Genomic DNA, 12672 nt, shown 5'->3' with positions numbered 1-12672 from the left:
GGGGCCTGAGGGGTGGGGCCAAGCCAAAGGGCCTCTCGGTTAGGAGCTTCTCCATTCTATCAGCTCTCCGGGGACATCCAAGGCAAGACTGACACCAGCAAACGCAGCAGGTGAGGGGCCACCAATGATTGGAGGGTAGGCTTTGGGCGGGGATGGTGGCAGAAGGGGCCCAGCTCTGTCAGCCTGAGCCTTCCATATCGTGAGGCTCTCACCTGACAAAATTCTTGGGTCCCTAGCAGAGAGGTCCAGCTGGGGTTTCCCTGGGGTGAGGAAGCCTCAGAAAGACCTGGTTTGGGACAGTGTAGAGGCAAGGCCGAGGCATGGGGGTAACATGGGTGTGTGACAGAGAACCAAGAGATGGAAGGACATCGTAGGAGACATGCGGCAGGGCATAAGGGCCACAGGGGGAGCTTGGCCAGAGGATCACAGGGCAGGACCCAGACAAGAGCAAAAGGGAGACTGAAACAGAGAGGGAGAGGACAGTGAGCCAAATGGGAGATAACAATGGGCGCGAAGAAGAGCTGGGTAACAGGAAGGCCAAGGAGGAAGGAAGGCTCGAATGGAGCAATCTCTTCTTCCGGCTGTGGAGCCCCGTCCAGAAAGCCCCAGGTAAGGCCAGGAGCAAAGCAGATTTCCAGGTTCCCATTGGACCAACCCAGCCAGGGAAGAAACCCCTTCCCCGTCCAGTAGTACCCATCTCCCTGGAGTCTTTAGACTCCCATTCTGATTTGGGGGAGAGGGCGAGGCTGCTCCCCACTGCGGTCACAGCCACATCCTGCAGTGCAGGGCAGGGGGAAGTAAGAAGCAAAACAACCCGAAGCATGAGAGAAGACCATGGGGAGAGAACCCTGGATAGATGCCAGTGATGTGCCACCAGGAGGGTCCTCAGTTCAGTCCCAGCAGAAGACCACAGGCCTCTGGCATTGCCAACCCCCTCTGCCACCCTCCCCCAGCCCCCCAGGGAGCTTGTTCCTCATGCTCATGTGGAGTGTGTCACCCTCACTGAGAGCATTCCAGCAAAGGAGTTTTCTTTGGATTATTTCGTTCCATATCCATTATCATCTGCTAGCAACTTTGGCCAAGTTGCTTAATTTCTCTTTGCTTCAGTGTTTTCACTGTAAGATGGGGACACCTGCCTTACGAAGGGTTGGGAAGACTGCGACAATTCCCATAAAGTACTTGGCACATAGATTCTCAGTAAATGTTAGTTATTAATTTTATTAGGACTCCTGGGACCACTCTCTCTCTCATTTCTTTACTTTTTTTTTTTAATGTTTTATTTATTTTTGATACAGAGAGAGACAGAGCATGAGAGGGGGAGGGGCAGAGAGAGAAGGAGACACAGAATCTGAAGCAGGCTCCAGGCTCTGAGCTAGCTGTCAGCACAGAGCCTGATGCGGGGCTCAAACCCACGAACGTGAGATCTGACCTGAGCCGAAGCCGAAGGCTTAACCGACTGAGCCACCCAGGCGCCCCTCTCTCTCATTTCTTTAAAGACAGGCTAGCACAGCTAGCTGACATGGGCTTTTGGAGACAGAAACACAGTTGCATTTGATGTTGGGCAAATTATTTAAAGCAAGCTTCCATTTGCTCAGCTGTAAAACTAAGAGAGTCATACTCACACCACATAGATGTATGGTACATGGTCACTCCACAATGGTAGCTGTGAGAATTATCTGCCAGGTATGCCATATCTTCTCCATTGTAGAGCAGCAAAGGGCCTACTTCCCCCTTAAGACTTAACTTGTTGGGGGTGGGAGGCGCCTGAGTGGCTCAGTAGGTTGAGTGTCTGACTTTAGCTCAGGTCATGATCTTACAGTTCATGCGCAGTCAGTCAGCACAGAGCCTGCCTCAGATCCTCTGTCCCCTTCACTCTCTGTCCTTCCCCTGCTTGAACTCTCTCTCCCAAAAATAAACACTAAAAATTTAAAAAGGGGGGAGCTTAACTTGTGGGGCCGGGCCTCCCCAGCCAAATCTACTACTGCTCCTCTGTTTAGAAATCAAAACTGCCGACAGTACTGCAGGAAAAGAAATGGGAACGGGCACAGAGGCCCCAGAGGCCCAGGGGAAAACAGTGAGATGACAATGGGCTAGGAACCAGAAAAGGGGGGGGGGGACGCTATTTCTTGCTTTCCAAGGAAGCCTGCGGCCTCTCTTCTGGTGACTAACCACCCGTCCCCGCCTCCCCCAGGAACCATGGAGTCCTTCAGCTCAAAGAGTCTGGCCCTACAGGCTGAGAAGAAGCTACTGAGTAAGATGGCGGGTCGGTCCGTGGCTCATCTGTTCATCGACGAGACGAGCAGCGAGGTGCTGGACGAGCTCTACCGCGTCTCCAAAGAGTACACGCACAGTCGGCCCCAGGCCCAGCGGGTTATCAAGGACCTGATCAAGGTGGCTGTCAAAGTGGCCGTGCTGCACCGCAGCGGCTGCTTCGGGCCCAGCGAGCTGGCCCTAGCTGCCCGCTTCCGCCACAAGCTGCGCCAGGGCGCCATGACGGCGCTCAGCTTTGGCGAGGTGGCTTTCACCTTTGAGGCTGCGGTGCTGGCGGGCCTGCTGACCGAGTGCCGGGACGTGCTGCTAGAGCTGGTGGCGTCCCATCTCACGGCCAAGTCCCACGGCCGCATCCGCCACGTGTTCGATCACTTCTCGGACGCCGGCCTGCTCACCGCCCTCTACGGGCCCGACTTCGCGCCGCATCTGCACAAGATCTGCGCGGGGCTCCGGAAGCTGCTGGACGACGGCCGACTCTGAGGGCGTCCCCGGCCGCCAGGGAACAGCATCGAACAGGCTTCCTAACCCTGCTCAGCTACACTAATGCTTTCCGGCTCCAGGGCCTCAGGCTTCCCCAAGCGGGCTTTGGCCTCTGAGAGCACCCCACCCCCACCCCGCCGGTGGAGACACCCAGAAGCCGAGGGTTAAGGCCTCTCTCCTGCTCCAGCCCCAGGACAGGAAACTGAAGCTGCCTGAGAAAGACGAAGTGAAACTTGGATCTCTGTGGCCCCCGTGAGGGGGCACTTGAAACAGGGAAGCCCCCTCCTCTGTGAAGCAGGGTAAGAGGGCACACCCCAGCTAACGCTTCAGGGGACATTAAAGACAGAAGCGGGAATGGGGCCCCTTCAGAGCCATCAGAGACCTCCAGCTCCAGGCAGAGGCTGGCCTGATGCCAGGGGCTCTGGTCCAGGGTGCAGGGAGAAGGGCTAGGGAGGGGAGGGTCTCAGAGGGGAAATAAAACGACTAAAGCGTGCACAGGGCTTTGTGTTTAATCACTCCAGCTTCTTACACTTGATGACCATCAAAGAGGCGAGAGAGAGAGAGAGAGAGAGAGAGAGAGAGAGAGAGAGAGAGAGAGAAACACCGCTCACCTTGCCTCTCACCATTTCCGTACAGAGACTGAGGCATCGTGCCAGCAGCACTGGGGTTCCCTTGCCTACTACTGCTTGAGAAACTCAAAAACACATAGGACCACGGGTCAGTGCTACAGATGGTGAATAAATACGCAGTGAGGGGCAAGGCATAGATCAACAGGCTCTGGTGGGGAGGGAGCAGGACAAAGCATCTCCCACACCCAAAAGTGTCCCCCCACTGTCCTCCTCTTCCAACTCCTTCACGTCACACAGGCTGAATGAACAGAGGAGCGGGTCAGGAGGGCGAACTGGTGGCGTGGAGAGTTCCGGACCCCTATCTTGCTGTTTATTTTTACTCAGAGCAAGAGTTATAAAAGAAGTTACAGTGGCCTCATTAGGTAAGACTGAGCCCAAATTCTTTATGCTGAGCCTGGGGGAAAGTCCCAGCACAGTCTCTGCAGAGGGGCTCAATCACAGACTACCCCGTCCTCAGTGACACCCCTGGCTCAGAAGGTGGGGAAGGTGGGCAGCCAGCAGGCACTGGCTTGCTGTTCCTGGGTCTCCTTCACCCCAGAGTTATAGAAATTCCATTTTTCAGTTACAAGAGGGAAAAGGATAAGATATAGCAAATAAATACTACTTCAATATAGCACCAAATAAATTAGGGGACATAGTTGGAGATGGAGAGGAAGGAGGCTGGGGTCTGGGGGAGTCCTTGCCTCCCTGTTCTAAGGCCAAGGAAAGGTAAAGGGGATGGGAAAGGCAACAGGGAGGTAAAAAGAGCCTTTTGAATCTAGAAGACAGCTCTAGATCCAGCCCAGGAACTGACGAGGGGTCTGTGCCCCATCCTCTACTCTTGCCAATAAAGCTGCCCCAGGCCAAAGAACTCTAGATCAACCAGAAGGCTGGAATGAAGGCAGGAGGGAGGGAGGTGGGCTGGGAAGCCATGTTCTTGAGCCTCACCTCAGGCTCCTCTCCCCCTCAAGTTGCTACTTCAACATCTTGCTTCTCTCAGTCATTTCCGGGCACATCAGAGTTTGAAGATTTCATCCTCCTGGTCCCGAAGTGTCCGGGTCCGAGAGGTCCGGGTCAGCGGTACCGGACCTAGGACTGCTCGCTGCTGCATCCGAGGGGAGCTCAGGTGAGGGGCTGACTCCTCCCCAGGAACCCTGCGGGTGAGGAAAGGGGGGCAAAGGGACAGGTCAGGGGAAGAATCTGAGAAAGGGCCCAGGGAAGACAATAGGGGAGCCTGTCTCCCTCTCCTAATACACATGAGCTGCTTGCTCTGAGATGGAGTCCCGTTACCCTCTCCATAAATTCGAACCATAATGCTCCTTCATGGATCATCAGAGCTCTAACAACGCTCAACTACCTTCCTCCAGTAAGAGTACCAAACCATTTACCGCCACTCTAGCGGTCCCAGCAGCCATTGGCTCTTCTGTCACTTCCGGGCCACCTGGGGGAAAGGCTTTACGTTGGTTCTGCTGACCCTGTGCTTACTTACTTGCATGTCTGGTCGGCCAAGGCTGGCAGAATGAAGTCTATGGTGGGGCTTAAAAGGAACCATTCAAGACTCACCCACTTTCCCCTTTTTTCAGCTTCTGGGCAGCAGCCTTCTTGGACAGGCTGATCTGTGAATCAAGCTTCTTCAGGAAATCAGAGGCAGAGAGGTCATGGACGGGAGTGGGGGCTTCCCGGCGAGGCGTGGGAAGGGCTTCACCATTCGCACGTCCTGAACCTGTTTCTTGTTTCTTCCTGTCAGCTGAGTGTGGCTGACCTTCATCCTTACTTGACTGTCCTTCTTCCTCTCCATCTCTCTCTTCCTCAGAATCCAAACCATTGAACAGGTCTCTGGGCTCTGTCAGGATGGGGATGTAGAGGGTTTTCTTCAGGAAGATGGAGTCATTAGTATAAAGGCGGTTTGCACGCTTAATCTGTTCCATCTTTAAAAAAAAGTCACCGCAATTAATGACAGTAGTAATGATCAGTCTTCTATCTGTACAGCATCTTACACCTTTTAAGGTAATGGTACAGAGTCTTATTTGACCCAATAACAACCCAGCTAAACTACAGAAGGCTGGTATTATTCCTATTTTACTGATCAGCGGCTTTTCATACTTTTTGGTTTTAGGGTCCCTTTACATTTTAAAAAATGAGGGGAAAAAAAGCTTTCCTTTAGGTAGAGTACAGCTATCAACACTTAAGTTATTATAAATTAAAAGGGAACAAATTGAAAAATGTGGACTTATTTTAAAATAACCCATTACATGTTAACATAAATACTCTAATGAAAAATAACTATTTTCCAAAACAACAACAACAAAGGGAGCAAAAAGAGAGGCACTGCTTTATCTTTTTGCAAGTCAGTTTAATGTGTGACTTAACAGAAGACAACAGAAGATTCTCCTATCTGCCTGTACATTTGATGGGCTGGAATACTACATGTCATGTAGCTTCTGAAAAATACAGTGCACTCATGAGAGTGAGGAAAAAGACAAAGTCTTATTATCATTACTATGAAAATAGTTTTGACCTTGTGGATCCCTGACGAGTCTCACTTTGGGAACTTGTGTTAAAGATGAAGGAACTGAGGCTCAGACAGGTTGTTCCTTGCCTAAGATTACCCAGCAAATTAATGACAAAGGTGGAGTTAGAATTCTGGGCCTTTATACTCCTAGGAACGCTTTTCATATTAATATTAATGATTTTCCTGACCAAATTTATTTAGTACCTATTTATCTATTACTGAATGTCTTGCCATCCAAGGTAGAAATGTCCATGCCATCATTAACTTATACTTTTCTCTAACCACGCATACCTAACCGGTCACCAAGTGTATTGCAAAAATGTCTCTTCCAGTCTTCCTCTCTCCATTTCTATGCATCTCCCCCTGCTGACATCTATCTTATTGATTGATTGATTTTTAGAGAACTAGTGAGAGGAGGAGAGGGGCAGAGGGAGGGAGAGAGAATCTCAAGCAGGCTCTGCACTGGGCTCCACGTTGGACGAGGGGCTTGATCCCATGACCCTAGGAGCATAACCAAAGCTGAAGTCAACAGTCGGCCGTTCAACAGACTGAGCCACCCAGGTGCCCTTGACATCTATCTTTCTAAAAAAAAAAAAAATTAATCTGATCAACCCACTACCCTGTTGATAAGCCTCCTGTGGCTCCCCACTGGCTCAGAGAGAAAATTCAAAGTAGCTCTCAAGGATTCTCAGTTGAACCCAATATGACATCTAGCATCATCTCTTTTCTGCCACCTATACATTTTGCCAACCTGAACTTTTCATTTTGTTCAAACATTTTATGATCTTCCACACCTTTGTGTCTTTATCTGTCTGAAACACTTCTCCACTATCCCCTTTTCTGCTGGGAAAACTTCCACTCATCAGCTGTTGCTCTCTGTATCACCTTCTCCAGGGCTCCCAAGGTAAACACTGCCATGTAATACCTACCACCTTATTGTACTGTTGTTCACATCTTTGCATATTTGTCTTGCCCAAACTCTGTGTCCTTTGAGGACAGGGATGCTGTCTCTGTACCCTAGGGCACTCCTCAGCATCATATAAATGTGGCATACAGCAGAAGTTCATTCATGCTTTATGAGTAAATAAATAAACTAGATAAAATATAGAAATCTCAGATGTAGTATATTAGTAAAAATGGCATGTTAGAATGTGTTTAAAACAAAACTGGATCTGAACAATAAAAAAAATTGGCTTGCAGCTCTGTACTTTTATGCAGCCAAGTGCTTTGATATTATTAATTTGATTTTGCCTAGGTAGTAGTCTAGGTCCTTCTAGTGAGGGGCAGAGAGAGAGAAGCGGGATTCACCCAAAGCGGGACTCAAGCTCAAGAACCATGAGATCATGAACTGAGTCGAAATCAGATTCTTAATGACTGAGCCAGCCAGGCGCCCCTAGAGTCTAGCTGCTTTAACAGAGCAGCTCACAGGGATGATTTTAGAATGAGACAACCTGGTCTGAATCCTAGTTCTACTAAGTAGACTAGTTACCTCTACCAAGGAGTTTGTAAGCTGTAGCAGGTTATCTTCCTAAGCCTCTCTTTAAATATTTGGGGAATAGTTATACCTACCTCATAAGGTCTTATGGAGACAATATGTAGAGCTTGGCACACACTTAGTGTTCTATAATAATAGGCAGTAATAACTTAGGTGATTATCATTATTTAAGATACCTTCCTCATTTTACAAATGGTAAAGAAGCTGAGGCCCCAGACAGGTGAAGTGACTTATGCAGTCACCCAACTAGTAAGCAGCAGAATGTGGCTCGAACCTAGAACCGTTCACTAGGTTACAGAACTTTTTTGTACTCAGGAGGGGACAGGGCTGTAAGAAAACCTCCACATATAACCCTACTCCCAGTAGTACGTGTCCTCCTTTGCACAGTGTCCTCTGCGTCCCAGCAGAGACTGCTCAGTACCTTCGTATCACCTTCCTTCGTGCAGGCCATGGCCTCTACTTGACATGTTTGCTTTCCTAGCCTCCCAGCTCCCACCTGTGGGAATCTTAACCATGTTTTCATTCATTTAAAAGACATCTATTAGCTTCTAGGTGTGAGGGACTATGCCAGACTCTAGAGATATAAAATTGAAAGAAAACAGTTTTGTCTCTTAAGGAAAGTACAGGTTATTGGAAAGACAAACACATAAACGGTATAAACAACTGGACTATAGGCTTGCAGAGGACCTAGGGGAAGGAACTTCTACATGTTTCATGGCTCCTTAAAATCTGCCCTTATGTCCTTCCCCGCCTCCTTCCAAATAAAAATTAATATTTTCTTTTCTGATTTCCGAACCTTTATTGATACTTCTACAAACTCACCACATTCTGTCACCTGCAATCAGTGTGTCCCTGTTCAGTTCTCACTAGATTGCAAATGACACGAGGGTAACAACAACACATTGTTTATGTTTCTATCTCTTGGGATGGTTTGGCAGTGATTTAAACATACCAAGCACAGAAATGTTGCCTAAACGCAACAGGATATGGAAAAAAATTTCATCAATTTTAATGCAATGTTTTTTTTTTTTACACCTATCAAATAGACACCACGCATGACCTGAAATGCCTGGTGTAGAGAGTACCTGTTTTGCACTGAGGCCACCTTAGTGGAAAGGAGGCAGCGCACTAATGAGGAATAAAGAACCAGAAGATGGGGCGCCTGAGTGGCTCAGTTGGTTAAGCATCTGGTTTCGGGGCTCAGGTCATGATCTCACAGTTCGTGGGTTCAAGCCCCGCGTTGGGCTCTGTGCTGATAACTAGCTCAGAGCCTGGAGCCTGTCTTCTGATTCTGTGCCTCCTTTTCTGACCTTCCCCTGCTCAGGCTGTCTTTCTCTCTCTCTCAAAAATAAAATAAAATATTAAAAAAAAAAGGACCCGAAGAGAGAGACTTTAAAAACTTAGAACTAGAGGGGTTGAGGACTGGTCTCATAAAAACTCAGAACTAGAAACCAGCCCTCAATTGCTTGCTGTAAATGTTTAATCACTTGCAATTAAAACGTTTCCGTGTGGTTAAGAGTAGGGCTTTCAGAGTCCAACAGACCCGTTTGAATTCCCACTCCAACACTCATTAGTTATTTGATCTTGGTCAAATGGGTTAACCAATCTAGGTCTCAGTGTCTTCATCTGTAAACAGGGGACGATAACTGTATGCTCCACAGGACTGTGAGAACCCAATGGGCTAAGGGACGCGAAGCCTCTAGGATAGAGACCGACACAGAAGAAGCTTCTCTCCATTGGAGCAGTGGCCCAAGAGTTGACCCAACCAGACAATGCAACACGGAGATGGGAAAATGAAAAGATAAAAGGCGGATCAGATCACAGCATAATTAGGAAAACGCCAGGGGAAGCTACCCAGAGAGCCATGACATCCTCCTGAGTTATAAATCTATTCTACATGGCTGCCTGCCTCCCAAACGTGCAAGACTCACCGTCACCCCGTATTTGAGGGCTAGTCCAGCCAGGGTGTCTCCGGGCGCCAATTGATGCTCCAGGCGTCTCTCCCTCACCGGGGAGCAAGCAGACTGCACCAGGCTTCCGTAAGATCGAGCCCGGCTCCCTTGAAGCAGTCCTGACCCCCCGAGGGGCGCCTGTCTAGAGGGAGAAGCCATCTCCCGACCCTGCCGACGGCTGGGGTTGCAATTAAGGGAGACCCGGCTAAGTGCTCAATAGTGACGGGGCCGGGGTCTAGGAATGGCTATCCAAGGGGCTTCCTTCTACCTTCTGTCTTCTCTCTTAATTCTCCTGCCTCCTCAGGTACTAGGCGCCCGCTCCGCTCTCGCTTCTCCTCCCTCCAAGCCCCCTTCCCACAAACGTGTACCCTGAGTATTCAGTCCCTATCTGTGTCTATTCACAGGACCCCGCCGACTTTCGACCCTCCCACCACGAATCGCTACACTGACCTCTGACCTTTGAACTCTAGTTACCTTCCTCCATACTCAGCTCAGTTTGCCCCCTAGTCAGACAGCCCCGACCTCCAGGATCCTCCCCACCTCCCGCCCCGCCCTGGCTCCGCCCCGTCCTGTCAGGAATAAACCCGGCCCATCCCCAGTGGGCTGTAGGCCGCAGACCAGGCGCGTGATGACTGCGAGTGTTCGTAGTACACTTTCCACTCAGAGATCCTCCAAGGCCCGCATAGCATCGAATCCGTCACACCTTCAAAATCGGTCTCCACATTTAGGTTCTTCTCCCTGCAGACGCCCGGAATCGGCCAGGATGCCAGGGCCGGGAGGCACCAGGGAGGCGAGCTCTTTCGGGGGGGGGGGGGGGGGGAAACCAAAAAAAACCAAAAAAACTTCATTTCCCAAAATGCCCCGCGCGTGCGCGGTCGCTGGGCGGTGTAGGAAGTGCGGTGCTGGCTGCAGGCTGGAGCCGGCTTTCGGATAACGCTGTGCATGCAGGGAAGCGTTTCCAGGGAAGGGTGGAGGCCAACCGGAAAGGAGCCCGAAAGGAAGGGGACGCCCCATTCTTGCTACGGTAGCCTGAAAGGAGAGGCAGAGGCGGCCCAGGAGAATTGCTCGTTTCTGGGACTCCGTCATAATGTCTTTCAAGAGGGAAGGTGACGATTGGAGTCAACTCAATGTGCTCAAAGTAAGTGCTAGAGAGAGCGTCAGGAGCAGCTTCACTGCCCTGTGAAAGAGCTGTTTTGTTGCTCTGGCAACAAGTCGGGGGGGGGGGTGCGGCGCGAGGGAGCTGATAGAGCTGAGTAGTGACCGCTTTTTCTCTCTGGGATCTCTGTTCTCGTCATGGTCCTTATTCCCTTTCAATCCTCGCCCCTGCCGTTTCCCGTCCGTCCCTTTCTCCTAACCCGCCGATCCCCTTGTAGAAACGAAGAGTTGGGGACCTCCTGGCCAGTTACATCCCGGAGGATGAGGCGCTGATGCTACGGGATGGACGGTGAGGATGAGGAGTGATCAAGCCTGAGGGTTCTGCGGTTGGAGCCTCAATACAATTTTATCGGGTTGGGGGGGGAGCAGAGCTGGAGTATCTAGGATTGATTGCTAGGTCAAGGTGGGACGCACAGCTGACACTCCACTCGCCCGGGAGCAAATATCTTCTCTCCTCCTCAACAGCTTTGCTTGTGCCATCTGTCCCCATCGACCCGTCCTAGACACCCTGGCCATGCTGACTGCCCACCGTGCAGGCAAGAAACATCTGTCCAGTAAGTTCGAGGGGAGACAGGGGTTAGAGAGTAAGTCCTCCAGCTCTCTGCAGATCACTCTTGCTTCTCCGTTTTTAATTTTCTTCCCCCGTCTCCGCAGGCCTGCAGCTTTTCTACGGCAAGAAGCAGCCAGGGAAGGGAACAGAACAGAATCCCAGACAGCAGAACGAATTGAGGAGGTCAGAGACCAAAGTTGAGGTAAGCAGGGCGGGGAGAGCGTGTTCCAGGTGGGTCTGCTGCACACCTTCGGTTTGAAGGGTTTTGACTCTGTGTCCCCTCTCCATACCAGGCTCCTTTGCTAACCCAGACTCGACTTACCACCCAAAGTGCTCTGCATAGAGCTCCTCACTATAACAGTTGCTGCCGCCGCAAGTACAGGTCTGTGGGGTAGGAAAGCCAAAGGGAGGGAGGGGCAGAGGAAGTAGAGGCTCTAAAATGATTGTGTTCCAGATTGCATTCTCAGGAATACCAGAGGTCCAGAGATGTTAACTTGTATTTCAGGAAAAAGAGAATTTTTTTTTTTAGCTTGGAAAGTGGCACTTTGTAATCCTAATTTGAATAGTAATATTAGTATATCTTAAGGGCTCTACAAAGTCTTAAGATTAAAAAAACTTAAAAGTTTTTAACTTAGCCTTAAAAAATTCATTTGACTCCAAAATTCTTTTTCATGCAGAACACTTACTGAAACATCTTAAGGAACACGACATATCGTATACTCTCTCTATATATAATAATACTATTATTATACATGTATATATACATGTATAATGTGTGTAGTACATATACATATATATACATATGTATATTACCATGTAATAATATGTATATATATACTACATATATTTATATTTAAGACTTTTATTTTTACATTATCCCTGCACCCAATATGGGGCTTGAACCCATGACCCTGAGATCAATAGTTGCATGCTCTATGGCCAAGCCAGCCAGGTGACCCTTGAGAGAAGCACTTTAGGAAGGCACTGCAGTAAGGGGTTGGGAGTCATAAGAGAATTGGCCTTTTCCTTTAGCACTTTAATAGATGTTGATTCTTTTCTACCCAGACCAGAAACTCCTCGTCCCTCTGTCTCCCATTCCCCTTTGCCACCCCCAGAGGTCAAACCCGAGAGCGGGAAGATCAGTAGGGAAGCTGTGCCTGGGGCTGGCCCGCAGGCCAAGGAGTCAGAAACTCTCTCACCCCCGGCACCCATGAGCCCCACGAAAAGACGCGCCCTGGATCATTACCTTACCCTTCGAAGGTGAGTATGCACAATCACCTTCCTTTAGTTTTCTCTTTTCTCTCCTACTCTCCTTTTTTCAATCCTTCTCAATTTTTTTTTTTCTTATTCACTACTAATGTCTTAAACCTCTTTTCCTGACCTATTCTATTTTCTTTGGTATTTCCAGCTCTGGATGGATCCCAGATGGACAAGGTCGATGGGTAAAAGATGAGAATGTTGAGTTTGACTCTGATGAAGAGGAGCCCCCTGATCTCCCCTTGGACTGACACCCTCATTCCCCCCTCAGTTCACAAATAAATTTCAGTGGGCTCTGGGAGCCGAATTTTCCTCGAGTCTCCTTCCTTGTTCCATTTCAGGATTTCCAGTCTGCATTCTCGGCCTGGCTAATTCTTCCCAGCAATGTCCAT

At 49.6% G+C, this 12672-nt stretch overlaps 3 protein-coding genes across 5 annotated transcripts; 2 read left to right on the top strand and 1 right to left on the bottom strand.

The window, feature by feature from the left end:
• The first annotated feature begins 11 nt into the window (after positions 1 to 11).
• Positions 12 to 8576, top strand: TNFAIP8L2 (TNF alpha induced protein 8 like 2). Of its 3 annotated transcripts, XR_003911919.1 has the most exons (4): positions 12 to 110; positions 2192 to 3050; positions 4360 to 4485; positions 4943 to 8576. XR_003911919.1 is itself a non-coding variant. In XM_029948213.1 (2 exons), the coding sequence occupies exon 2, from the start codon at positions 2197 to 2199 to the stop codon at positions 2749 to 2751; it is 555 nt and encodes a 184-aa protein (XP_029804073.1). In that variant the 5' UTR covers positions 12 to 110; positions 2192 to 2196; the 3' UTR covers positions 2752 to 3246. The 3 variants fall into 3 exon arrangements, 1 of the variants encoding a protein (XP_029804073.1); XR_003911918.1 differs by lacking the exons at positions 4360 to 4485; positions 4943 to 8576 and adding an exon at positions 3618 to 3757; XM_029948213.1 differs by lacking the exons at positions 4360 to 4485; positions 4943 to 8576 and having other exon boundaries at positions 2192 to 3246.
• Positions 3243 to 10115, bottom strand: LYSMD1 (LysM domain containing 1). The gene is made up of 3 exons (XM_029948211.1): positions 9298 to 10115; positions 4923 to 5287; positions 3243 to 4513 (listed from the first exon to the last, which is right to left on the bottom strand). Exons 1-3 carry the CDS (start codon positions 9475 to 9477, stop codon positions 4375 to 4377), a joined length of 684 nt encoding a protein of 227 aa, XP_029804071.1. The 5' UTR covers positions 9478 to 10115; the 3' UTR covers positions 3243 to 4374.
• A 79-nt stretch (positions 10116 to 10194) lies between these two features.
• On the top strand, positions 10195 to 12592 carry SCNM1 (sodium channel modifier 1). The gene is made up of 7 exons (XM_029948167.1): positions 10195 to 10456; positions 10692 to 10762; positions 10939 to 11027; positions 11128 to 11225; positions 11317 to 11405; positions 12089 to 12283; positions 12432 to 12592. Exons 1-7 carry the CDS (start codon positions 10406 to 10408, stop codon positions 12529 to 12531), a joined length of 693 nt encoding a protein of 230 aa, XP_029804027.1. The 5' UTR covers positions 10195 to 10405; the 3' UTR covers positions 12532 to 12592.
• The last annotated feature ends 80 nt before the right edge of the window (positions 12593 to 12672 follow it).

This window comes from Suricata suricatta, chromosome 8 (genome assembly GCF_006229205.1).
Source record: "Suricata suricatta isolate VVHF042 chromosome 8, meerkat_22Aug2017_6uvM2_HiC, whole genome shotgun sequence".
Lineage (NCBI taxonomy): Eukaryota > Metazoa > Chordata > Mammalia > Carnivora > Herpestidae > Suricata > Suricata suricatta.
The sequence above is the reverse complement of the archived record's forward strand: the minus strand, read 5'-3'. Positions and strand labels throughout refer to the sequence as shown.

Bases quoted from the DNA above. Each gene is read 5' to 3' on its own strand.
- TNFAIP8L2 (XM_029948213.1), top strand. From the start codon at position 2,197: ATGGAGTCCTTCAGCTCAAAGAGTCTGGCCCTACAGGCTGAGAAGAAG.
- LYSMD1 (XM_029948211.1), bottom strand. From the start codon at position 9,477: ATGGCTTCTCCCTCTAGACAGGCGCCCCTCGGGGGGTCAGGACTGCTT. The intron at 5,288-9,297 runs GTGAGTCTTGCA...TTTTTTTTAAAG, and splicing joins CCCTCAAATACGGGGTGACG to ATGGAACAGATTAAGCGTGC. The intron at 4,514-4,922 runs GTGAGTCTTGAA...CCTCACCCGCAG, and splicing joins CTGAAAAAAGGGGAAAGTGG to GGTTCCTGGGGAGGAGTCAG.
- SCNM1 (XM_029948167.1), top strand. From the start codon at position 10,406: ATGTCTTTCAAGAGGGAAGGTGACGATTGGAGTCAACTCAATGTGCTC. The intron at 10,457-10,691 runs GTAAGTGCTAGA...ATCCCCTTGTAG, and splicing joins GTCAACTCAATGTGCTCAAA to AAACGAAGAGTTGGGGACCT. The intron at 12,284-12,431 runs GTGAGTATGCAC...TGGTATTTCCAG, and splicing joins CATTACCTTACCCTTCGAAG to CTCTGGATGGATCCCAGATG.